The sequence below is a fragment of the Lepidochelys kempii genome, chromosome 16, assembly GCF_965140265.1.
Source record: "Lepidochelys kempii isolate rLepKem1 chromosome 16, rLepKem1.hap2, whole genome shotgun sequence".
Classification (NCBI taxonomy): Eukaryota; Metazoa; Chordata; order Testudines; family Cheloniidae; genus Lepidochelys; species Lepidochelys kempii.
In genome coordinates this window covers 19,938,918-19,965,247 of record NC_133271.1, presented here as the reverse complement: position 1 = coordinate 19,965,247, position 26,330 = coordinate 19,938,918, and the positions used below count along the sequence as shown (strand labels likewise).

General features: G+C 45.0%; 2 protein-coding genes across 3 annotated transcripts; both read right to left on the bottom strand.

Annotated features, from left to right (window-relative positions):
- Positions 1-263: 263 nt before the first annotated feature.
- Positions 264-11,874, bottom strand: CEL (carboxyl ester lipase). Its single transcript, XM_073313875.1, has 11 exons — positions 11,176-11,874; positions 8,458-8,608; positions 7,654-7,776; positions 6,814-7,011; positions 6,047-6,177; positions 5,353-5,460; positions 4,785-4,902; positions 3,626-3,812; positions 2,365-2,568; positions 978-1,175; positions 264-536 (listed from the first exon to the last, which is right to left on the bottom strand). The coding sequence occupies exons 1-11, from the start codon at positions 11,239-11,241 to the stop codon at positions 344-346; spliced, it is 1,677 nt and encodes a 558-aa protein (XP_073169976.1). The 5' UTR covers positions 11,242-11,874; the 3' UTR covers positions 264-343.
- On the bottom strand, positions 8,526-26,330 carry GTF3C5 (general transcription factor IIIC subunit 5). Of its 2 annotated transcripts, XM_073313849.1 has the most exons (12): positions 26,149-26,330; positions 25,105-25,324; positions 24,309-24,507; positions 21,176-21,371; positions 19,866-19,970; positions 19,161-19,275; positions 17,613-17,693; positions 16,982-17,079; positions 16,054-16,136; positions 14,342-14,484; positions 13,310-13,465; positions 8,526-8,608 (listed from the first exon to the last, which is right to left on the bottom strand). In XM_073313849.1, the coding sequence occupies exons 1-11, from the start codon at positions 26,293-26,295 to the stop codon at positions 13,314-13,316; spliced, it is 1,539 nt and encodes a 512-aa protein (XP_073169950.1). In that variant the 5' UTR covers positions 26,296-26,330; the 3' UTR covers positions 8,526-8,608; positions 13,310-13,313. The 2 variants fall into 2 exon arrangements, with proteins under 2 accessions (XP_073169950.1, XP_073169949.1); XM_073313848.1 differs by lacking the exon at positions 8,526-8,608 and having other exon boundaries at positions 12,396-13,465.

Below are 26,330 nucleotides of genomic sequence, written 5' to 3'. Positions count from 1 at the left end.
GACAGCTTTATGAAAGACCCCCATTTCAAGCAACTCCTTTAAAGTCTCTCTGTGCAAGGTTTGACCTTTACATGAAGAGCAATTTACTAGGCCAAGATGATGATGCAGGTTTGATGAATGGCTCCATGCAACAGGTGCCACCAGGTATATTTTTCACAGAACAAAACTGCCCACTAAATTTGATGTCACCCCTTCTCCCACCAGCTCTGAATGTTCTTAGGGAAAATTCTGTTGTAGTAAATAGACCGGAAGAGGCCAGGAGGTGCAGCCAGAAACAAGCATTTAATCAGAATTTGGCGAGGAGGAGTAGTTTTTTTTACAGAATTGGTGTGCTGGCCTGGCTCTAATCCAGGAAAGGTAAAGAAAGGTCGGGCAGGCTCTGGTAGGTCGTATTCCAGAACTGCACGTAGGAGGCTCTCAGACCTTGCTTCACCGAATCATAGTTGATGTCGCTGTTGATTTCGAGGTAGAAGCTCTCCTCCTGAGTGTAGGGTATCCACCTAATGGGTACAGTAGACGTCCCTTCGTTGGGGTCACTGAAAAAGCAGACGAAACAGCTGGTATTAAATGCAAAGCTGCCAAGGGGCTCACAGGTCAGCCTTTCTAATGGCCTATAAACCTGGGAGAGGGAAGCATTTGCCTGCACACCTTTTGAGGAGCTAGACCTAAACCTTGGGGTTAGCTGTCATGGGGCTGCTGGGCAGAGAAATGTTGTGTATGTTAGTACAGTGAACTGCCACGGTGCACACCCAGGTTTACACTGGAACACCACTACCTCACCATCACGTTCAACTCAAGATCCCAGTTCAGTGTGTTTGCCATTCCCCTATAGCAGGGGGACCTAGTGGCCACCTACATGTGGGTGGGTGCTGCAGGTGTGACAGATTCCCCCCCGCTGTGGGAAGATTGCTCACTGGAATTTTGCATCAAGCTGTGCAACTAGCAGGGCATTTGCCCCCACAGGCTGAGTTCCTTACCCGGTTCTGGCAAAGTTGGTCCAATAAGCTATCAAGGCCTTTGAGACGGTCCTGTGCTTAGGCCAGTAACCCAGTGGGGTGCTGAAGGGTTTCCCAAAGACATATTGAAGGTCATCTGCATGGTCTGCCCCTACCCAGCTGGGGTACACAGGCATTCGAGAAGGCTGGGAGAACACATAGGAGTAAGTCTTGGCATTCCTACACAAACCAAAATAGATTCTCAGCAAGTGAAGAGGATCTGCACCACCATTACTCCCTATGCACAAAGTCAGACAATATTGGCACTGGAAGAGGTTTGGTCTTGCAAGATCCATGCACTGTCAGGTTAAAATCCTATTACAAATACTTGCCCTTCCATTTTACCTTGGCCACCTTGACTTGAGCCGTACAATTTTTTTTTTTTTAATAAAACCTGTTTCCATGGGAATCTTTAAATGTTTTCTGGGCCCTGTGCGTAAAAGTTCATTTTTACAAACGAAACCAAATTTGACCCCACGAAGACACATTCGTGGCTGAACTGAGTCACCAACCTACTCCTAGGGTAGATAAAAATCAATGATTTTTAAAATGTAGGTTTATTTTTAAATAGAAAAAAACTAATTTGGAATGAAGATACATTATTAAGGCTTAAATTTACTATAACCTATTAATCATTTAAATAAAAAATATTAAGCAGTATATATTTGCTCCCAAAGTGTTAAAGGTAATCAAGTCACTGGCTGAGCCCCTAGAACCAGAGTTGCGGGGCTAATCCAGTTTTTGACAGCAGTAGCCTCTTCTGCATGTGCAGAAAGAATTTATTTTTTCATGTCAGTTTATTCAGCTGGCACAGCCCAATGACTAACTCAAAGTTGAGAAACTGACTGGGAGTTGCAAAAGCAGAAATGCTTGTTTTCCCATATGACTAAAAATGAGATCTAAACTTTTGAAAGACAACAGTGACCAGAAATAACCAGTTCAATTCACTAACTACAGTTGATACTTTAATACAAACCATGTTATTTACAGTAGCTTATTTTAAAATCCTGGTTCTGTGCATTTAATAAAATTTCAGTTTCCATCCAAATGCAGCTTGACACAAGTAAAAATATTCATCTAGTAGATTAAGAAATGCATGGGTAACCATTTTCTAAGTAAAATTTAAGCTAAACTATTGCTTCGAGCTATGGTGTAACTTCCAGGGTAGCAAGAGAACCTTTACACTTAATTTACTACAATTAAACAAGTTTGAGTGGCTACCAAGCAATGAGAATCAACCTTTCTTTAGGAAAATAAAGAGCAAAACAAGATTCCAGTGACTGTTTCCAGCTCGCTGATTTAAACCATGAGTAAAGTAGCTGAATCACAGACTCTGCCTCTGGGCCCACCATAACCCTCTCGGACTCACCTAGCGTTCGCATTATGCAGAGCAAGTGCCTGCTGCGTGGGACTCAGGAAGAGGTAGTCTGTCTCCAGGTCCACCACTGTCCTTTTCATGACCTCCTGGTCAGGTTTGTCATTCCACAACTGGGTGTATAGGGAGAATGTGGCATTTGCGGCCTGCACCCCCTTCTTTAGAGTCAGCCCCTGCACCAGGTTGTAGACCTCATCTCTGAAAAGACACAAAACATCTTAACTAGGTCCTGGTTCTGAGCTCACTGCTCAAAGCAATAGATCTTGGTGCTATAGATGAGATACCTTCAGGCAGTAGGCTGCTAGTGTAAATCCAGCTCAAGGGTGACTGCAGGTTACCATCATCCTGTGACTCACAACTGGTAGCTCAACCTTTGGCAAGGCTTGCAGCCTGGGAAGACAGCTGGAAGCTAAGCTTGGTGTAGCTGGTGAATGTGACTTTCACTTCCAGCCCTGCCTGGGTTCAGTTCCTGGCTCCGAGGGATTCAGCATCTCAATTTTCTATCCCTTTTCCCTTCCCAAAGAGCAGGAAGGAGCCAGGGGGATTTGGAGCCCTCTAGAATACTGTTCTATAGAGGTCCTTATGCCCAGTGACTTGGTACAACTGTTGCCCACTGAGTCAGCCTTGTTCTTTACACGCTACTTGTGAAGCCAAGAAACTTTTGCTTTCTGGAACGCAGGATGTCTGACAGGTGAGGGACCCAAAAGCCCCCACCCAGATGGGGGGGGAGAGAAGCCACAAAGTAGTTTGAAAGCTGGAGGAAAAAAGGAAGAGTTCTCCTTTCTAAGCCCCTGGCTAAACGATACAAGAGGCAAAGATCCAGGCTGGCTCTTGGAAACTGTTCTCTGCCCTGCCATTGCATTCATATGCCGCAGGAGCAAAGCTGGCTCTAAACAGGTGCTATTTTGGCCCAGGCCTGATCTGCAGCGGTTCTCAACCTTTTGTATAGGTGACCCCTTTCACACAGTAAGCCTATGAGTGCGACCCCCCTTTATATTAAAAACACTTTTATATTTAACACTATTATAAATTGTGGCGATAAAGCAGGATTTGGAGTGGAGGCTGACAGCTCACAACCCCTCCAAGTAATAACCTTACAACCCCCAGTTTGAGAAGCCCTGATCTATGGGAGTGGTGGTGTTATTGACAGGGCGCCCAAGCCAATCACTGCATTGCCAGTTCTCAGGTGCTCTACTCATTGGTTGTCCCCTTCTCGACAAAAGCCCAACTTGCTTTTCCTTTCTATGGAACTTACGCTGTGATCTTCACAAGCGGGCGGTTGATAGCAGGCATGTCAAAGCCAGCGAAGAAGTGCCCGTCCATGTTGTTTATGCCCGCAATGTAGTCAATGTCTGCAGCGTTAGCGAAGAGATTCTCTGGCCGGTCTGGGAGGAAATCTCCATCAACCACAGGAATGAAAGAGAGGTAATGGACTAGAGGATCTGCAGGAGGGAACAGAAACAGAAATCCACTATACATCTGTGAGAGGAGCCAACAGCCCTCGTGCCATGGCCGACAGCTGCTTTACACAGGGAGCTTCTGGGTGATATCCTGGCTGCACTGGCATCAATGGGAGTCTTGCCACTGACTTCAGAGGGGCCAGAATTTCCCCCGTTACATAGTGGAAGGTGAGCATATACCTATATACTATAGACCTCTCACCTAGCACACCCTATGGCTGCCTTGCACAGGGAGCTTCAGGGTATATACAGTATATAGTGCAAGACAGGCTTTAGCCAGATATCACAGACACTGCATTAAGGTGGCAGGAGGGCGCAAAACAGCAGACATCTGTGTCAGACCAGTGTCAAAGTCAGCTAACTCGCCCACCCAAGGCTACAGAAGAGTGGGGCTTGCTCCTGAGCGAAAGCTCCTCCGTTCGTTCCAGCCCTGTTCACCTGCTGCCAGCAGCAGAGGATTCAGACATGGGGCTGCAGGGCAACCATTCTTGTGAAAAGCTAGTCCTGTATTCACTGAATTGGCAAACAACACTTCCCTACCAGCTGTACTGGGAGTGGGTCTTGCTGGCTCATATGCCCCACCTAGTGGCCCAACTGAAAATTGCAGGGCAGTGGCAATTTTTGAGCATTGCTCCTGAATTCTGCTCTCTGCTTTCACAGAATATAAAGTGTGGTACAGTACTGGCCAGTACAGCTGTCTCCAAGGGACACAGAGGTTGTGTTAAGCCATGCCATGGCTACCTCGGTAGTGCAGCTCCACTGTGCTAAAGAGAGCAGCATCTTTTCCAGCATGATCAATCCCAGTCAGTACAAAATGTACTTTATTGAGCTGGGGGCTGACATCTTCCCTTATCGAATGATCAACATAATGTCCCATCTGCTCATTGACTGGGCTCTGTGGGCACGCAACACACAGTGCCCTGATTCCCATCCTGGTAGCACCCACTGACTCACATGGCAGGTTGACTAGCGGCAGGTGATAGGCCAGCGTCACAGCCTGGGGGTCGGTGACCCGGAGGCAGTTGCCCATGGCCGTGGTGTTGTCCGTAGGGCAGCCCACCTTCTCTGCCACCTTTGGAACATGAATGAGAGAAACTACCTTGTAGTTACACTCCTAGCCATTGTTGGCACAACCAGCCAGGAATTAGCACTGAACTAATACCCATTGGGAAAGGGGGAGTTTCTTTTTAATCCTAGAGGATTTTGTTTGCAAGTCTCCATCTCTATGGAGTATTGTCCTGCTCTGAACACTTTTGGTTTTGCTTCTGCTCCTGCTTATTAAATCACCCTCAGTTTTTCACATGCAAGACAGACCTTTAACTGCAGGAAGTCTGGCCAGGACAGCTGGCCTCAGCTTGGGAGTATCAGTGCGTCTCTGAATCCAAAGGCCTTGGACAACTGGAGCACCATTTGTCCTCCTGGAGCTGTAACTACCGTGCAGCTTCTCCCAGGCTCAAATCTGACAAAGACCCTAGGAAACTCTTGCCTCAGGACACTGCCCTACTTCTGGAGTCCACTTTACCTTGGTAGCCCAGAAGAGAGGGTTCTCCTGGATAGCCCAGGGGCACAGGCCGACTCCGCTTTGGCTGATGCCTCGTTTGATCAGCCCCTTGTTGTACGGAGATAGTGTCTGCAACATGGAAGAGAAATAAGAAGGTTATTTGGTATCAAGTCCTGAAAAGATCCTTCCGTATTCTGGCATGGCCATGGCAGAGAGCTCCAGCTCCCATCCAGGCTTTACGTGGGACTCAAAAGTCATTAGCTCTTTTCAAGTCTCAATTACAGTGTCTCAGGAATCCAGGGACTCAATCTTCTAAACCACCAGGCAGCTGAGGTGCTCAGCTATAGAGCCAGCAGGGCAGTACAAGAACCCCTATAGGAGAACAGAACTGGGGCTGAAGATAAAGAGATGCTGTTACATTAGGGGAACCCTAAGGTGGATCATCACTTGGGAAAGCAGTACCCTCCAGATCTGGAAGGTTTAGAAAGGACATTTCTAAATCAAAGCTGAGAGAGCAGCTGTGAGGAAAACAATTACTTTCTCTATCAGGGTGGGCTGCTCAAAACGGGATGTTAATTAACCCACTGTGGCTGGACCTACTCCCGGGACAGCACCTGCAGTGAGAAAAGACCAGCAACTGTGATGGGGCAGTTTTGACCCTTCACAAAACTGAGGGGAAAAGGAACCCCATGATGGCCCAGCGGCAATCACACACCTGTAATGAGACACTGGCGGCACCAGCTGACTCCCCGAAGATGGTGATGTTTTCTGGGTCGCCCCCGAAGGCCTTGATGTTTCTCTTCACCCATGCAATGGCCATGTGCTGGTCCTTTAGCCCGTAGTTACCTGGCCAAGGGAAGGCATTTACATTTCAAGGAGGAGAGTTGAAGCAGTGAGGCTCAAAGCCCACCCTGCCCAGTGCCCCCAGCTCCACTCAGTATCAGAGCTGGGGTTAGAACTCAGGAGTTCCTGGCTCCTGCGTTCATGTCTATATGTTTTGTGAAGCTGTGCGTTCAAACAAGGGCTTTTTCCCTCTCAACACCCATGTTCTCCTCGTGCCACATGCTGAAAAGAAACCAAGATCTCGTGCTGCTGGATGTTATCCCCAGCTATCACAGAAATCACTGCAGTATCTTAACTCTGCTAACCGTCTGGTCAGAGAGGAGAGACAAGATGTGCTGGGTGGGTACCCAACCCATCTAACAAACGCCAGCTGTGCCTCAAATACCCAATCCACTTGCAGCCTCTGCTCCAAGTATAAACGTGGGCCCTCTCATCCTGTGAGAGAGATCTCTTCTGCCACACTCCCCCATACAGAGTGAAGGTGGCACCCCGCCGTGCGTGCGTGAGAGAGGGGGACATAACATGAGACAGCTCAGTATGTTGTGTGAGGGGAGTGTGGTGGCAGGAGATACCCCAGCGTGTGCGGAGGTGTGGGGGCAGACTGGAGGTCTCTGGAGCAAAGTGAAATAGCTGCCATACCTGGAATACTGGCATCCCCCGTGCTGAGGAACCCCAGCGGTCCCACTCGGTAGTTGAAGGTCACCACGATGACGTTTCCTCGCACTGCGATTTCCTGGCCGTCGTAGAGGTAGTTATTGAGGAAGTTAGCACCCTGCCCACCTCCCACGAGGAATCCGCCTCCATATATCCATATCATCACCGGCAGATTTGTGGACACTGCGGGGAGGGACAGACCACACAGAGTCAGACGAAAGCCCTTCCTTGTCCAAATGAAACCAAGTCCCTTGATGCCACGTAGGCAGGATACCACCTGTTGGGCCCATTCATCAGCAAGTACTGCCTCACTCAGGCATAAGCCCATCTCTTGTGTGAATATACAAACATCTGACTCCAGGTCCACCTGGCCACAGACACAGGCAGATGATTCATCATGACAATGGACTTAGGACTCAGCTACTTTGCTCTATCAGGGCTTAAGGAGCCCGGGGCAGCAATACAGTGCAGAAGAGACACCCAGCATGGAACTCCAATCTCTACTCGCCAAGAGAAGCACAAGCTCTCCATGGAAACAGGTTCAGTGTTGTCTCCAGTATCACCGTCTATCCTCCCAGAGCCTGCAGGGAGGGTCATGTCCACAGAAACACAGTGCTTTGCAAGAGAACTCACCATAACGGGAGTGGGGGCTGTAGCTGCCATAACCCGAGGAGCCCACTACTGCCCATGGAGTTGGGGAGAATACATGACTGCAGACTGACAGCCCCAAGGGAGTCTGTCAGGGATGGGCAGCCAAACACAGAGCTGCTCAGGCCTGCAGAGAACCTTCTCCCTAATCACCTAGTGTTACCATCATGCCTGTACCTCCTTTCCTGTCTTGAGGGATCCAGATGTTCAGATAAAGACAGTCCTCTCTCCCACGAGTACTGGTTTGGGTGAGCGTGACCTGCAGACAACGGTTTTTGTACTCCTTGGCCTTCAAAGTACCTCCAAGGAGAGAGAAAACAACATCCCACTTTAGAACCCTCGGTTCCATCCTGCAGGCCTGTGACTCAGGTCCCATTCCCGGCCCTCACTCACCGCCACGGCGTTGTTTCCAACTAGCAAAATAGCTGTGATGAGACAGCCCCTTTCTGACTGGCCACCTCATACCCACGAGACTGCAGAAGCTACAACGACTTTAAGCTTGCGGGAACCTCGGGAATTGTGGCCACAGAATCTGCAGGTTCCTAGCTCTGTCCCTGCACTTCCACGCAAAGTTCCTGTCTACAATCATCAGCCTTTCTAACAGCCCGGGCAACGTCTTAGTGACATTCACTTAGTGAATGAAAGCAACATACCCAGCTGATCACCTGAATGAAAGTGCAGTATGTTACCGCTGAGGCAAGGTATGCCACAGAGAAGGGCAATGACAGAAAAGGGGAACAGAACTTTATGACGTTCATGAGGGTGGAGCAAAATATATCCCCAAATAAAATCATTGGTAGCCACCCTTGACCAGCAGGGGTATGAAAGCTAGAGCCCCTCGCAGAGGAGGCCTCTGTCATACTCAACAAGATGGCTAATGCAGTATTGGGGAAACAAACCAGGCTTCCAAAATGGTATGAGAATTAAAATGTTCTGGGGATGAGGGCAGAAAACAAAAGATATTCTAAATGTGTGTCTTACCATCCCAGCCAGGATGTTGTTGGGGGTCTTCAAAACTCTTTGGAGGAGCAGCAAAAGGGATTCCTTTGAAGATATCGACGTAGTCACCAAAGAGACCCAGTTTTTCACTGATGCCCTCAACAAAACCTCCTTCAGTGTACACTACACCCAGCTAAACACATGCCAAGAGGAGAGAGGGGACAGCAAACATCTTCCCGTGAACGCAGATAGGCAGAATTCACAGCAGGAACACAAATCTCCCCAATCATTCAGCCCTAAGATGCATTCGCTATGAAAACAGTATGTTTCCACAGTAGTGGTGTTCCTAACCAGACTTCAACTGAAATAGCATCCTCTGAAGACTCTTTATAAAATTAATGACCACCACACTCTGTTAATGAATAACTTGCACTTGTGTTCAGGATTTTATCCAGCAGGCATTTCTAAGCGTTTTACAAATATTAGATGGTGATAAATCCTGACTGCATTTTACAGATGGGGATGTTGAGATACAGCAAAGGAGTGACATGAAGTCAAAGGGAGTTCCAGCAAGAAAGTTTTGAACTAAATGTTGTTTTATGCAATACTGAAGATACCAGCCCATGCAACACAAGGGTTGGGATTTTTAATGAAGCTTAAGGAGTCAGGCACCCAGATCCCCTTGAATATCAACACACTGGGATTCTCAATGGAGCCTAAGTATCAGACTTACTCCAACTGGCCATTTCAAGGACTACAGAAGCAGCGAAATTAACTCATAACGAACAGAACTGGACCTTAAATTACTTTGCAGAGAATCTTACAGTCAAGATATAACAGATGATATGCAAAAGGTAAATGTTTGCCACCACCTGCTGCCAAAAATTATCACAATGGGCTCCCTAATATTGGACCAGGAGCTGTACAGAAGAATAAATCCTACCCTTCAACATTACTGAGGAGGCAGGAGCTGCTCAAACAAGTTTGAGCATGCTCAGGGAGACACAGCAGGGAGAAGGCTGGGTGGCTCTCGTTTCATTGGATGAAAGCTACCCAGATACCAGGAAGGCGAAGATGAGCATTGGCAAGAGAAACATAGGCCAGCCCCATTCAAACACTCTGGGTACACGTTAGCTGCCTGCACTCAGTAGCTAGAATTGCCCATTTCCATTATTTACTTTATGCAAAGTTAAAAAAACCAGCCCCTTGCTACTTTGCTTTCCTACTTAACCACAGCCCACCAGTACACAAGTGTTTTGGCTGGTGGATCAATACAGTTTGTAAAACTGCTTCCCTGTCCCTCACGTCCCTTCCTGACATGCCCATTCAGACTCTGTGGAAAGACCATAAGACAGGGCTCTGCCACACACAGGATGTGGAATATCCCTTATGCAGCTACTCTGAAGGCTGCCTTGCAGTTCCGTCGCTTTCCCGAATTCACAAAACAGTACAAAGGAGTAGAGAGAACAGAAAATTTATCCCAAATTAATGCATAATATCGAAGAATAAGTTAAAACTTATTTTGCTTGTATTTGATTCTAGATATATCACACAAGGTATGCTTCTACTCAGATACCATGGTAACCAGCCCTTTCTGTGTACTTGATCAAATTTTTCTCAAAAATGCTCTGTTTGGGTTGGAACTTTCCACATTTCATCTCATCTGTATCTAAGTGGTTCACTGTGCTGGAAAGTTGACTTAAGGTCTGTTCAGCTACTGATGTATTAAGGCAATTGGTGGGAAAGAGATTCAGTTTGTTTTATAAAAAAAATCGGTTGCAAAGTTAAATACAAAATTAAAACAGATGATATTTAAAAACAAACCACTCTGGAAGAGTTAAATTGTGCCTGAACCTAAATTCCTGGCATGCCCAAAATTCCCACTGATTTCAGTGAGTTTTGGATGCATGCAGGGTCAATGGTATGTTTGAGAATATATATTTTAAAGTACATTGCAAATAAAAACAGTTTGTTTCGTTATATTGTTGCCTGCAACTATTGATTAACTCCACAGTGCTCCAGGTATATTTTAGGTATCTCTAAAGTGGCAACATTTAAAAGATACTGAGTTGCGTAAATCAGTATTGAACAATACTATAGCGTCACAGATAAAGTTGTTTCTGTTCTTTAAATCCTGGTCAAAAGGGAAAAAAAATGCAAAATCCATGAATCAGGAAGTGCAAACATTAAGGTTCTAATGGCAACAATGAATCACCCACACATACCCCTTAATAGTATTTTCAATAGCTAAACGTAGAACTCTGTATAAAACAGGTGTAAAGTTTCCATTGGAATGTTAAAATGAGTATTTCCCAAATAGGTGTGCATTCAGATTTGCAATCTGCATATTGCAGTACCAACAAGGTTTCCGCACTTAATAGATTCCTTTTCTTACTCAGAAAAATGAAGAGGAAGAAAGAAAAACCGGAAAGTGGAGTGCTGCAGACGATAGTTTATATCAGCGAGGTAGTAGGCAACGAGCTATACATTAAAGGAGAACTGCAAAGGAAAGGAAAAAATGGGTTGGAGCCCTTTATATACTATAAAATAGCAAGGGGACACAGCCCCCTTTTTCCCCTTTCTCCTTTAATGGAAGTCTTAGGTAACTATCCAAAATAGCTACATCTGTTTTCTCATCTAGCTAATGGCATACAAAACCTTAAAAGCACATTTTTCTTCTACCCAGGCAGCCTGTTTTCACTCTAACACAATTTACCTTTACACTGATGGTTATGCATCAATGAACTACCTCATACTTACTGTTGTAGCCCTTGCTACTCCAAGGTAGCAGGCTAGGGCAAGGCACAGAACCTCCCAATGACACATGATGCGTGCTAGACAAGCCTGTCCCAGCACGTATGCCTATATATACGGAATAGGAGTGCAGAGAAACTGGCACATGTCCACGCACTCTGCGGAACGCCCTTCTCGCTGCCGTGTGAACCAGCAGAGACCACGCACACCTGCAATTCACCTGGCTGCAACCAAATCTTCCATTTCATGGTTGAAAATGTAGATAACTGGCACTAGAGTATGAGAGACCTCCAGCTGTTGCTGTTATGGGCTGGAAGCCAACTGTTTCATGAGTTCCATGTCTATAAGAGTTCTATGCGGGAAGGGAAAAGACTTAAGAAGGCCCATGTATGCTACATTTAAAGTTAGGCTAAACCATGCATTAGAAAACGTACTATAGGCCAGGCAACAATCTTGCACTGGTTGGGGATTGGAGAATATAAGACTCAACAGGTCCCAAGAGATCTTTAATTTCTATGACAGAATGTCAGAAATTCAGCAAAACAACAGCATGTTCATGGCTAGAGGTCCCAGGCTCCAAGCATCTGAAGCTGTGTGTTTCTGTCCCCACACTCTCTCGATGAGCAGAATCAAAAGCCGGCTGATGACTGCAAAGTTGTGGGAGTAAATGCCTGGCAGGGACAACATGCATCATCATGGAGAAGTGAATTACTCACTGCCATGGAAGTCTTTTCTAATTTGAGTTCCTTCCTACTGCTTTTCTTTCCAACTTCTCAAGCTGATCGAATGCAGAAGGTGCAGTCAATGTACAAAGAATATTTTATTCCCACTCAGAAGAGCAAAAGGCAACACATCCCAGTAACTGCGAGGTATGGAATTCCTTCCTGAACTTCTCTCTCATCTTTACCCATCAAACTGAGGATGTGAACCCAATCAGTGCATTTTACAGGGAAGAACAAACACAGAAATCCAATTCAGGTTTTTCTCCTTACTTCAAGTGAATTATCAGTCTGATCCGGATCTTTGTCTCAGTTTATATATCTGACCACCAAGTAAAACTCAGTTTAGATGAACTCTCTTAATCCAACTCTTAGTTAAAATTCTCAAATCAGAATCACTTACCTAATGAATGTCCAGTTTACCAAAATGTTTCTGTTGACTCAAAATCATTTTGGGGATATTGGCTGTATTATGTATATCTACACGGAAATCCATGAAAGAATGTGTTATTGGAAAAAGGAAGAATTTTATTAGAAAAATAGACAGGGGGTTCTGTTTCATGGGGAGATGGACTTTCCCCAAGAGAAATTACTGTTTGCTTCTCATGCATATGCAAAGTTATTACAGATACCTGCACATGTCCCATTGGATAGACTCCACATTTGATTTAAGCCAGCCCAAATGACACTCTCCAGAGCCTCTTGATTAAGAATCAGCAATGACCTTGTTCGATACAGAATTAATTTTGTTTGAAGTTTTTCCCACTGACCCAGACACTAGGTTTAGAATGGTGTGACCTTCACACATTCCCTGCAATGGTTCTAATGAAAGGTTAACACTTTGGGCCCAAGAGGCCAGTGGAACACCTCTGATCTGGGTTGGATTCAGCACTTGTTGAAGTCTCTGACATATCAGAGCTAGCAAGGATGAAGAGGCTCTCAACTTCTGGTAAGAGGAGACAGTACACTAACATACCCTCACAATGGCTGTCCTAGGAACACCTATATGGTCTCAAAGGGAAGTATAGATCTCTTTGATGATGGGATCAGATGTTGCAGTTTGTAAGCACAGGGAGGGAAGGGAAAACAAACAACAATCTAATGGCCAAGAGAACCAAAGCAAGTGAAATCCCAACCAGCTCCACTCTGACCAAAAAACTGCCAGAGTAAATGCCGGCCATGCATGTTGCCTGGGATGGGCCAGCATCCCACAATGCCACCTTCACAAATGCTTGTCACCCCAGCACTGTGAAAAGGTGATCTTTAGCGCCTGCACCTTCAGAGTACTTAGCACAACTGCTAGCACCACATCCCGTGAGCCATGAGTTTGGTTAGCATCTTCCCGAAAGCCTGGTCATGATTCCATATCCCCCAGGGCTCAAGGAACAAAAGTTCCAAGCAGCCTCATCCTGCTCGCTCACTGTGTCACACATAGTCCAGGATCTCTGTTTCCATTTCATTCTCGCTCCCATCAGAAGGCTTGAAGTCCTCCTCCTCCTCTTCATCCTCTTCCTCTCCAGAATCGTACGTCAGCTGTTCTTTGCCATCTTCAGTGTTCGACGTACTCGAAAACAGAGCTTAGTCAGAAAGAGAAGAAAAGATGTCAACATTACTTCCCTCCTCACTAAAACCGGGGACGTGTTTGCAGATAAGATTAACAGAGCCAGCCAGAAGATGTAAAAATGAAGATCATAGTTACAGTCAGGCACCTTAATAAAACCAAATAAAAAAAAAAAATCAAACAAAAGCAGCTTTCCTGTGCCAGGAATTCTAACAGAACAAGGCCAGGAGGTTTTGCATTTAGAGTGATCGTGCATCTCATTCCAACTGAGACTAACCTAATTCCTTGGGCCAGGATCACGACAAGAGACTTTCCTCTCCTGTCCTTGCTCTATTACAGTATGCTATTAAACACATTAATGAAAAGATCCAGATGCCTCCAATTTGAATAACTATAAAAACATGAGTAAGAGTATCATGGAACGAAGACATTTAAAACCTAGCCACGATGACATTGGAAAGGCAAAGTTGGGAGGTTCTTACCCCCAAACTATTTCATACTCATGCCTCCATTCACTTTGCTGGTCTTCAAATGGCAAAATCTAGTTACATTTTCCCAGTGCCACAGAGTTTTAGGTCTTTTTCCAATGGCCTAACCAGTGCTGCTTTAAGAAGAGCAGGTGTCCTGCAGGTATCCAGGTTGATGACATCAACTTGCACATCATGCTAACATTGCAAGTGAAGAATCTAGCCACCTACATCTAACCAGGCAGACTGAGTCTCCTACCACAAGAGGAGGGGATCTACAGCAGGAAACGAACAGACAAGTTCCCAGTGCTACTGCAAAGTGCAACACTGTGACTCAGCTGCTCCCAACAACATGCCCCCCTGTGTCTCGAAACATTTTTTTATAACATACCCTCCAAGGCTCAAAACCCCAGAGCCATCCTTACCGGGTCTGGTGGATCTGATGATCTGCTTTATCATCAGAGACATGGTATCCCTCAGATCATCACTGGTCTTCTGAAGGCACCACCCGTCCCGTTCTGTGCATTCTGCCTCCATGCCATCATTCCGATGGATGATTTTCTGTAAGCTAAATAGCCGTCAAGAAAAGAGTCAGCCTCCGGCAGCCAGATCTGACTCTGAAACCTTCCTATGCCGCCAAACACCACACAGGGCACGAACAAGGCTCCATTGTTCAAATCACTTGTGCTGTTTGCCCGAACGGCCACACTGCTGTGTTTCTATAACTCAGCTTTTTACAAGGCTACGCTGTTGACCTATTACTCAACCCCCAACCTGGAGGGTCAGTGGACTGCTCTTCATCTGGTCCCTGCCCTATGACCTGTCCAGCCTGAGTGGCACTAGCAGGAGTTAAAACTTCTGCTGCTATAGTTTTCAGAGTCACTGGAAGAACCTGCAACCAGAAAAATCAGTGTGATTCAGGGTTGCATTCATGAAACAGATTAAGTAATAAAGTTTGTAGTGCTCCTCCTCAAGGATCTCGTAGCATGTCACACATATAAGACCTCCATCGTAGAGCTCGTTGGGAATTTTCCTACAAAAAAAGGCAGTTTCTGCAAAACTGAAATTTTTCATTGGAAAATTTAAATTTTGCCTACGTTTTTCAGTTTTTTATTGTGAAAAAAAATCAAAACCAACTATTTCATTTCAGGTTGATTCAATCCAAACTGGAATATTTCATTTTGGTGAAAAGACCCAAAACATTTTGTTTCACATCAGTTCGATTGTTCAAATGGTTTAGAGAATAAAAAATCAAATTTTTTCAGAATATTTTGTTCTGTGAAAAATTTCAATATTCCAATGTTTTGTCCCAGACTGAGATGAAAACACTTGTTAAATTTCAGAATTTCCCACAAGTTAAGGCCAAATTTCGCTCAGCTCTACTTGCTAACCACCTGTAAAGTAAGAAAGTTATTTCCAATGTACACAAGGAAAGAATGAGGCTCAGATAGATGAAGTACCTCACTCAGATTGCATGAGTCAGTTGCAGAACCAATAAGAGTCCCAAGCCTGTGCTTCAATCACTAGATCATGCCATGCTTTTCTTCTCAGGTAGGTTTCTCTGGCTGTGCTTTGTTCTACTTGCCTATCGTACCTCAACTATGTCTACCCTATCCCTCTGTAACAACATATGCATCTTATGAATGCAGAGGGAAATAAGACTGTAAATAAAATGCTTTTCTAAATGTGATGGCTAGTTGGTTACATTAAGTGTCTATAGTGTATATTTTTAAACCTATAGGGGTACATGTGTACATGAAAATCCAAACTAAAGTAACAATGCATTTCCCCAGAATTATGTGACAATTTGTTTTTCCTTCTGCAGGTTAAATATTTATCCAATGGGAGTAGGGCCTAACCTACTCCTGTTGAAGTCACTAGGAGTTTCCCCACTGATTTCAATGGATTGGGATCAGGCCCAAAACACGTGTTGGGAAAGTATATTTTGCTAGCTCATACAACTTTACTGGGAAGGAATTTCCACTGTAAATAAAGTCTGTCTGTTGAGAAACTAGGAATCTCCTAAGCATCCGGGTCAAGGAGAAAGATAGGAGGTTAGGTACAAATGGGGGCCTTTGTACTCAATCATCTGCAAAATCTCCCTTTGTCAAAAGATCCAGCTAATCGGGTGCAGTACCTGTCCACATTCAAGTCACAGAGCTGATAAAACATCTGTCGATATGGAGGCAGATCTCCTTCCTGGAAGATATAGATGGAGTCCTAGAAGGAGGCAAAGACAAAGATTCAATGGGCATTCCAAATCATTTCCACACCCATACATTAGAGATCCTTCCTTAAGAGCTATTTCAGGATCCAGGCATTTCCTGTAAGAGTTCAGTTCCCTGGCAGGAAGAGGAGTGTGAGAGAGCGTGTGAGTCTGTGTGCGGTAGAGGACAAAGTCAGACTGTGGATGCAGCAGAATTGCACTGCAGCCTGCCAGCCACAGCAATCAGAACTAACACAGCAAAGTTCTGTGGAGAAAACCATTCACACCTATTAACAGTTACACTATCACCCATACTTCAAAATGAGGAAGGGGGGAGGAATTGCCATTACAGGAAAATGGAGAATGGCAAAAGTATAGACTACCCTGTTCCCTTATTTCTTTTGCTTTACTGGATTCTACAGAGCAATCTGAAAATGCACCATAATGGGCTTAAGAGTTTGCTATTCATAGCACTCCACAATCTGCTTCCTGAAATGCAATGTAAGTCTCATTCAAGGCAAGGGCTGAATGTATGACTTTCCATGCTTAGAAAAGACATTAAAAACAACAGCAAACTTTGCAGTGATGTGGATGACTACTGGCTTTCCAGATAAGTCTACCATAAGGTTAGCTAGAGAGGCAATATCTTTTACTGGACCAACTTCTGTTGAAGACAGAGACAAGCTTTCAGGTTTACAGAGAGCTCTTCTTAGCTAGTCACTTGCATCTCCAAGTAAAATCTGTATCAATGCCCATAGTACATCTGGGTCAACACTGCCCCCAAAAGAGTGACAAACCATAACAGATACCCTTCCTATTACACCACTCCGAGCTCTTGGTAGGAGAGAGTAATACCTACTTTAAGTTTGTACCTGCTGGAGGCAGGTTTTTTTGCACTGGATGTACTCGCTGTGTCCAGCCCATGTTTTAGGTCCTGTACACTGACCGTGTGACTTACTGAAAGACATAAAGGAAGAAGATTCCTGAAGTGCACAATAGTTTGCACTTCATGGCATAGTATAGTATTTTAGCTGCTTCTCTACTTCAGTTCAACTTTGTTGGCAGCAGAAAAATAGCCAGCATAGCAAAAGTTAGCGTAAACATTCATTTTTCATTCCTCCACTTCATTCCCTCTACCCTGTTTTCTGGCAGTTGTATTGGCAGGCAGACCATTTCTGCAGCTACTGGGAAGTGTTTCTGATACAGCCTCATTCAAATAGACCCCTTTTCTAATTTCTGATCGCTCACCTCCCATTATTACCCCTGGCTCCATCAGCCAGACATGTCTTAAGACATGCCTCAAAGGGCAACACTTCCACAGGTTTTAATAGGGCACATATATCGCGATCTGAGATAAAGGAAACCCCAAAAATCTACTGAAATAAGTTGAACTGTGTTCTCTTCACCCACCAGCAGCAACGAAAAGATGAAATGAAGAAGCCACGGTAAGCTGCGCACCTTTTTCCAACCCCTTTGCCTGTTCGGCATACCTGGTTTTTTGATAGTGATGGGCAGGCTGTAATTGTATGTGCTGCGTTTTGCTTTCACGGGCATGTCGCTAGGGGCGTAACCTGGAGGCCAAGAAAGAAAACAGTTTCTGAACAGAGATCAGCATCCTGTAGAATATTCCAGTTTTTATAACACGGGGCGTAGGACTAGGGTTTGAAAGGAGAGCCAACCAATACTGTGTTGTTGATTTTGGTGAGATGGAGAGAGAAAGAACAATCAGGGAAATAAAGCTATTTAATATGACAAGGTGGGAAGATGTGCCCTGTCACTGACTTACTGCATGGTCATTAGACCTCAATTTCCCCCTCTATAAAATAGAGATGATAATACTTAGAGATTTAGTAGTTTGTGAAGAGCTCTGAGATCCTTGAAGAATAAGCACTATCATTATTGTATTGAAACCCCCCCACAAAAAAAGAGAGACCTAAATTTACATCACACATCTAAAACTATGGCAGGGAACGTATGAAACTGAAGTACGAAAATGCAATAAATGAGGTGTTTTGTACAGAGCTGAGCACTACACTAAACTTAAATAGGCCAAACGAATTGGTAAAAACAACACACCCCAGATGTGTTACAATGGTATAAACCAAAAACTCATGCAATGGCATAAGCTAAAACAGGGGTTCTCAAACTGGGGGTCGCAAGGTTATCACATGGGGGGGTCGCGAGCTGTTAGCCTCCACCCCAAACCCCACTTTCCCTCCAGCAGTTATAATGGTGTTAAATATATATAAAAAAGGTGTTTTTAATTTATAAGGGGGGTTGCATTCACAGGCTTGCTATGAAAGGGGTCACCAGCACAAAAGTTTGAGAACCACTGAGCTAAAAGATCTTAAACTCTCACTGTGTTGTCTGTAGCATCTGATAGGGCACTATGGGATTTTTCTTGTAGGGCGGATGAGGATGGATAAGAGCCAGATGCATCCTTGAGTTCATAATGCACATTCCTCCATTTTGCACAAGTCTTATGTGCTTTTCCAGCTGGTGGCATTAAATGTTATTATTATTTATTTTTTTAAAAGAAATTGCTTCTCCAGCATTAGTTGGCCAGATGGACAAGTCATCCTTGTAACAGTCACTCAATTGGTCCCTTCTGGAAGTGGAAGAAATGACAAAGAAACGAATCCTTAGGTGGCATTTTAAATGTCTCCCCCTTCTGAAATTGTAGCAGGTCCTGGAGTGGGAAGGAAGATAACAAGATACCCCACTGACACACATTTGTGTTTTGAACATAACAAGGAAGGAAGTTGAGTAGCTTTTTGTTAGGCCTGGAATATGCCCAGTGGCCAAATAAAAGTCCCTTCTGCTCCTCTAACTTGGGGTTATCGGATGTCCCCATAGATTCTAGGGAAGGAAATTCAGAAACAATCACCGATACGACCTCCTCTCCCGCACCTTTCTGCGGACAGAAAGCTTGAGGAAAGAGGCCCTGAGGGTTTAAAAACAAATGGAAAGAGATGACAGAAGAGCTGTGGGGGGGGGGGCGGCGTTTTAGTGAATCTATTTTGCTTGGGCCATTTTACCATATTTCATTCCACAGCGAATTCTGAAGTCCAGGACTTGATAAATCTTTGCTTCGGGATGTTTCCTGGGGTCATACCCATACCGAACCCACAGGCTTCTCCAGGGACCTGTGAGCTGCACAGATACAGAGTATGAGTGGTTACAGGAGACAGTACAGAGATGCAGAGTTTAATGAGCGCAACAGTGTTACCCCAAAATATTTATTTTACAGATTCTCCCTCCCTCCCTCTTTTCCCCCTTTCAACACACGCATTTAACACCTAACCTTGGGCAAAGGAAGGCTACATGCTGCAGATATTTGTGATTTCAGAAATGAAGTCCAAAGCTCACAGCAGACTGTTTTTGAGGGCTCCTGCTAGCATTTCCAGACAGACAGTCAATTTGACTGTTTGTTACTATAACTTTAAGGCAGACCAGAACCAACAGTAGCACAAAGCCACTGCATCACTCATTGCTTTAATTGGTAACTATGCGTGGGTTCCATTTGGAAGCAAGATTTTCCTCCTCTCTCCACCCCTCCCAAAAAAAGTTGGAATTCCTACTTAAGGATATTTAATGCAAAGCTTTGGGTACCAGACAGGGGAATCTGAACAGTAGATAACCAGGAATTGTCCATAGACATCCAGCTGGTTCTCTCATCCCTTTGCCCCCAAGTCTGCCTCAAATAAGAACAAGCTGCACAGCAGGTATACAAAGAAACTCACCATATAATAGGCCAAATATGGTAGCAGAAGTTTAAGCTTGTCCGGATGGACACTGATATTGGCCTTTACAGCATTCCGAGACCAAATGGGACGAATCTCAAACAGCTAAAGAAACACACAAAGTGGAGAGTAAGCGTTAATAATGCCAATTTCGATTTCCTAATGGGAATCTGCTTTTTATTACAGCCTCTGCCCCAGACTAAAAGCTGTCACCGCATTTCTACAGTGCAGCACGATGGCAATGGAAAGAAAAGTAAAAATAAGCCTTATTTAAGGGATGTTGGCACAGCGAGGGAACAAGCCTGCCTTTCATCTCTGAAGAGAAAGGCTCAAATAATAACTTGGGTAGCACATGAAATGAACAGTGGTCTCAGCTTAGTCCCTAGGCAGTGGCCTGTCCCATCAACAAAAACACACCAGAAAATTCAGTACAATAGATGGGCTCTGCTCCTGAATGGCTTGAGAGCTGGTAGGCTCAGGCAAACTGAAAGATATGGTTTCACAATATATGCCCACATGAAAAGGATACATTTTCAGAGCTATGGGTAGGGTTTCAGACACATGACATCCACTGCCTTTAACAGAGTTGCTCCTGATAAACTTTCATCCCATATATCTCACATTTAAGAACACATAATTCACTCAAAGTTTAAAATACGTGGGGAAGTGGAAGAAGGTAATGGATGTACCACCTGGCTGTTCAGGTTTCAAGTAACTTAGGATAATTATAGCTTCTCCTTGGTGGTTTAAGCCATGCCCTATCCTTCAGTGTATTTACTCTTGCTTCCAATAGAATTTTCATAAAACCATGAAGAACCCTAAAACTCTTGGCAATGAGAATTGTAAGTGTCCTGGGGATCTAATATTTCTATAGCACCTTACACCTCAAGATTTCAAAGGACTTGGCAAACATTAAATATTATAACCAGGTACATCCATGTTATCATTCCCATTTTACAAATCAAGAAACAGAGAGAGGGATAAAACACTGACAAAATTACAAAGCAAATAAGAGGCAGAAATATAAACAGAACCCATGAGTTCTGGCTTTCCGTTCCCTGCTCTAATGATCAGACCACACTGTCTCATTCACCATCACATTTATAATACAGCACCTTGATCAGTCTTTAGAATCCTTTGTGGAGGTCTGTAAATAATGTTAAACACAGATATATAAAATAAATCCTTGTAGATAGCAGTTTTCCGGGAAGTCAAAAAAGTCACTGAAGGCAGCTGATGAAGTTTCTCCCACACACTGTGCACTGGGGTGGCTTTTGGCCCAGTCCCTTCCCCTGAGATTTGGCCTGTACCTTTCTCAGCTCTTCCTCCACGTTTTTATCCACAGGATTGGTGCACACTTTCTTCCAGGTCTGCACTGCAGGCTCTAGCGGCTTAGTGGGGATGTCATCATCATCAAAGTTCACAAAGATGGCATTGTGTGGTCGACGGGCCCTGCTGAGGCCGATCAGGTTCTCACAAGACACCTGGGGATTGTTGTAGCCATCCCTAAGAAGCAATGCAAAGTATTAGTCATACTTTCTTCCTCCTCCTCTTTTACACTTAGTGGCCTCCACTGAACCACGTGGAAAATAAGTTTATTTTCTGGTCTTAGAAAAAGTGGTGGTGGGGAATTGCATTAGGTAGAATAAGGGGTTTCTGAACTAGCCCTTTGCCCCTCAAGATCTAGGGTCGGAAGATATTTGGGTCCCAAGTAAACATGGATTTGGGTAGTCCAAGCTAGGTCACCATTAAAGACTCCTTTATGGAGTAGTCCAGAGTGAAAAAGTTGAGAATCACTCTTCCAATGAGAAAACTATGATCGATGTCCAATACCCCTAGGACAGAGCTTCCATGTACTGATATTAACTGAAATAAACCTTACTCCAGTGGTCCCCAAATTTTTGAGGGTCTGCGCCCCGCCGCCCCCTCCCTGGAGCCGGGAGCAGTGATGCGGCTCAGGGGCGGGGGAATGTGGACGAGGTAAGGGGGCCGAGGCTGGGAACAGAGCCACAGACAGGGGCCTGCAGCTGGGTACGGAGCCACACTGAGGCTGGGGATGGGGCCAGGAGCGGAGCCACGGCTGGGGGCAGGAGCAGAGCTGGGGGCGGGGCGGTACTCCCCGCCACTCGTCCCTCCCCAGTGGGGGCTGGCATGAGCCTGCTATGCCCCTCTGAATGTTCCTCCACGCCCACCTACAGGTGCATGCCCCATAGTTTGGGGACCTTTGCATTACATGTTAGTCACTCAATCAGAATTTTCAATCCACAAAGGCAGGCTTAGCTTCCATGGGTACCTACTTTATGTTCCCATTGCTACAGTCACCAAGAGTACAGGGATATACAGGGAGATAAGGCAATGGAGCAGTTAAAAATTCAATCCTGGAGTCAGATTATATTTATTTGCACTTTTTAGCCCCAATGAAGGACAACAGTGAGAAAAATAAAGATGTTTCTCGTGGGAGACATCACAGATTTCATTTATGGCAAAACAAACAAACAAAGTAACAGAAGCAAACAGTGCCAGTGAATGCTAGCCCAACAACACATGGCATGTGCTCTTGCACCACTCTCCATCAACCTCCAGCTCACTGGAAACACATGGAAGCCAGCCAAAAGGCCAAACTGATACAACTTCACATTACCATGCAGTGTCCAACTCCCACTCTTAGGAGTGGAAATTTTCTCTTATGTTTAGATGCAACAGACCTTCAACCCAAAGTTTCACTTGGGAACCCGCCAAGAGTGCCTAATGAAACAAAAAGCTTTAAAGCAGCTATTAAAATGGGATTTCTCAGCTCACCTGCCAAAATTTCTAGGGAGGGGGAGAGAGAGAGAGAAAGAAGCTGCCAAATAGTCTCAAGCTGCATCTCAATACTGGGAGAAGAGTGGAAATTTAAAACAAAAAAAAATAAAAGATTTATTTTGTTATAGTTTTAGTTTGGGTTTAAAGTAGACAGAAGGCTTTTAGGGAAGAGAATGCATGGGATGGAAAATGGACACGCAGGTGAGATCCTAACTCTTTATGTTTCTGAGGGAAAAACCTATCTAAGATACTTATATAGCATTCATCAGTGTAGTGACAGAGCACCTCACAGTTGATACTGTATTTTTCCTCACAAACATCGGTGAAGTAGAGAAGTGCTATTATCCCCCTTTTACAGATTGGGAACTGAAGCACACAGACAAGTGATTTGCCCAGATCTCACAGAATATCTGTGACAGACTGAAATTAATCCAGGTCTCTGGAGTTTTAATCCACAACCTTGACTATGAGGCTATCCTTCCTTTTTCTCAGAACCTTGAATGCCACAAGCTGGAAGTCCTCTGCCACAATGAGATTTGAAATCACATTAATACTTTTCCAGTAAGAACCACATTTACATACTGCACAATTCTCTAGGATACGGCACACTATTTTTGATGTTTGTTTTGAGACTGCCTGAAAGCAAAGTGAGGTGAGATTGCAGTGCTATCCACCAGGCTGTATTTCCCAAAACATGATCCCATTAATGGCTCTCTCTTACACAGTGCAATTTCTCCACAGGGCTCCTTTGTTCAATCCCCAGTAGGCTAGTGCAGGATTACTTCCCCACAGTATACTTTCTACCCATTTCTTCCTTTTTTTTAAAAAAAAATCTCTGTGACAATGGCACTTGTTCCCCCCAAACACAAAGGAAGTCCACTAAACTCAAACCAGAAACAACTTAATAGGCCACAAGCCCCAACTAAGCAACCCCTTATCTCCACTCTGGAGAGACCTATTTTGTGCAGGTGACTATAATTATCATCTCAGTTAGTTCAGAACAAGAATAAGGAAACAGAAAGTAGTGACTTGCCCAAGACCACACACTTGCTAGTGGCAGAGCTCTTGACTTTCAGAGCCTCATTTAGCCCGTGCTACCTTCCAAGTATTTTTGTCCATATTGTATTGAAACAAACAAAGCTAACACAGAAAGAGAGATATAACAAAGGCATATAACAGTTATAGCTGTTTGCCCTGATGAGGCATATGACTGAAATATTTTAAAATGCTGCTCTGAAAGAGCACAGATTCCACTATTAAAAAACACTCAGTGGTATATTGGTTACTTTAATTCTATTTTTTTCTCATTTCAATTACATAGATAGACTCTGGACAAAGAAACAAAAAACAAAAGCGTCCTATGCTTTGGTCATGATCGCTGCCTGATACAAACAACATGACCCCCAAGGTCATCAAACCCCATCATTTTTCTTATAGGCCATTTTGAAAGATCCTTTACTACTGAACCACGCCAGTTATACTACAAGAGATTTCTTCAGGTAATGAAGCAGGGATATCCTCCCAGTGAACTTGAAAATTCAGATTTTATAAGTGATATGCTGGCCCAGTAAAAGGTTTCCATTATCTATTCATTCAAGAGACAATGTAACTATTTACTACATCACAAGAAAAGGCACTGACCGGTGTTGTACATCTGGCCGATAGAAATAGTCTATAGGGGTGTCCAGACGTGAAAAAATAGGTGGGGGGATGTAGAGGGGCAATTCCCTATTGAAGAATTCCTCCTTTTCTGGTTTGAGCATCAAGACCTTGTCATACATAGAGATCTGTTTGCTATCAGGTCCAGAATGCATTGCCAGGTACTGGAAATCAGACATTCCTATGAGGAAGGAAAAGTCAAGATAAAAATGTGTATCAGAGACAATAATATGCTGCACAATACCTAGTTCTCCTTTCCTCAGACAGCTCACTCAGGGAAGATGCTGTTTCCTGAGCTGAGTTAAATGGGCTAGGTATTAATTCACGTTGGGAAGCAGCACCACGGTCCCCCTACACTGCATTCATAAAAGCACCCTAGAAGCCTTGTCCTACTTTCACTTTCAAAGCATAATACTTTCTATTTCCTTATCTTAAACATCTGCCAAGCAGTCAACTAAAGATTAAAAACAATAATACATGAAACTACTACTTTTCCCCTTCCTCCTGCATAGGTGCATCCATTATAGAACATCTTGGATTACACCATAACCTAATGCAACAGCAGAGAGAACAATGTATTATTAAGTCACAGTACAGAAGGGGGACGGTATCAAATCCAGGTCACACATTGAGGTCCCTAGATACCAGCACTGTAAGGCTGACATGCAGGGTTTTCTGAACACACTGTTTGTTGGACTCAAGCAAGAGGGAGCACTGCCCTTTTCCCACCAGAACTGCTAGTCACTACTCCACACACATGGTCCGATGAAATTACTACCTTGAAATTTGTAAACAGTGGAGACAACCCCAAGAACTTCCATTTCAAACTTGACTTCCTGTTGGGTTTCTCCTTCAGCTTCCAGCTGCTTCCTCCTGATCTTCCTCTTTACCTTGAACAGCATGGAGGAGGTAGGGAAACGGTTGGCACACACAGGATGGCAGTAGGGATCCTTGGGGCGGAAGTACAACTCGAGCCTTTTTCCAGGGTCGGCATATATCTACATTACCAAGAGTGTAAGCACTTTTCAACATCAAATTTGTCCCTCCAAAAAAACCACTGAATTTTCCTTTGCATCATACCCCCTGCCCAATCCACCTCCAAACCAAAACGCTATCCCTGTCTTCCCTTAGTGACCATCACCTCCTTTCCACAGAGCACCATGCCAGAGCAAGTCTCTTTACCCCAGAGAACCATAGATTCTCACACTCTTATTTACGGCATTGCCCTCCAATTACAGTCTATCTAATACCCCTACCTGAGCCCTACTCTAATCCCAACACGTACCTTATGGGGTCACCCACAGCAAGCGCTGAACTGGATCATCCACCCTTACTCAGCACTCTAGACCCTCTTCCCAGGGCTCCCTTTATCCACGACAAATACCTTCATTACCCACCCCCCACCTCTGAAGTTAACATCTCCAACATCTCCCTCTATCCTTCGCCCTCTGCTTCGCTAGGATAGCCCCCAGCCTCCTTCCCCTTGAGGTCCCGTTAACCAGGACATCTCCCACCTTCTGAAAAATCCCAGGCCCTTCTCACTGTAACCCAGTCAACTCTTACCAAGAGCACCCTGTTCCCAGCCCCCCTCCGCAGCGCACCCCCACCCGCTCCCTGAGATTTACTGGGACAACCCCTCCCCCAGGAAGCCCTTAGCTCCATCCCCACGTTACCCCGGATGACCCGCACCCAGGGAACCCCTCACCCAGGAACCCGCCCCAACAGGCCTGCAACCAGCCAGGAAAGCCCCCGCCACCCGGGCATCCTTTACCCAGGAAGCCTGGTTACCCCGAGCTCGCCCTCCCCCCGGGGCCCCCCTTACCCGGGACACCCCCTCGTCTCCCCCCAGAGTCTGCAGCATCTTGCCCACGTCGCGCACCAGGCCCGGATACTCCACGCATACCAGCCGCGGGCCGCGAGGCAGCTCGAGCACGGCCGAGCCCTGCTCCCCGCCTCCCCCGGCCGCCATCTCCCGCCGCGCCGCCTCCGCCGCCCGGTTCTGCG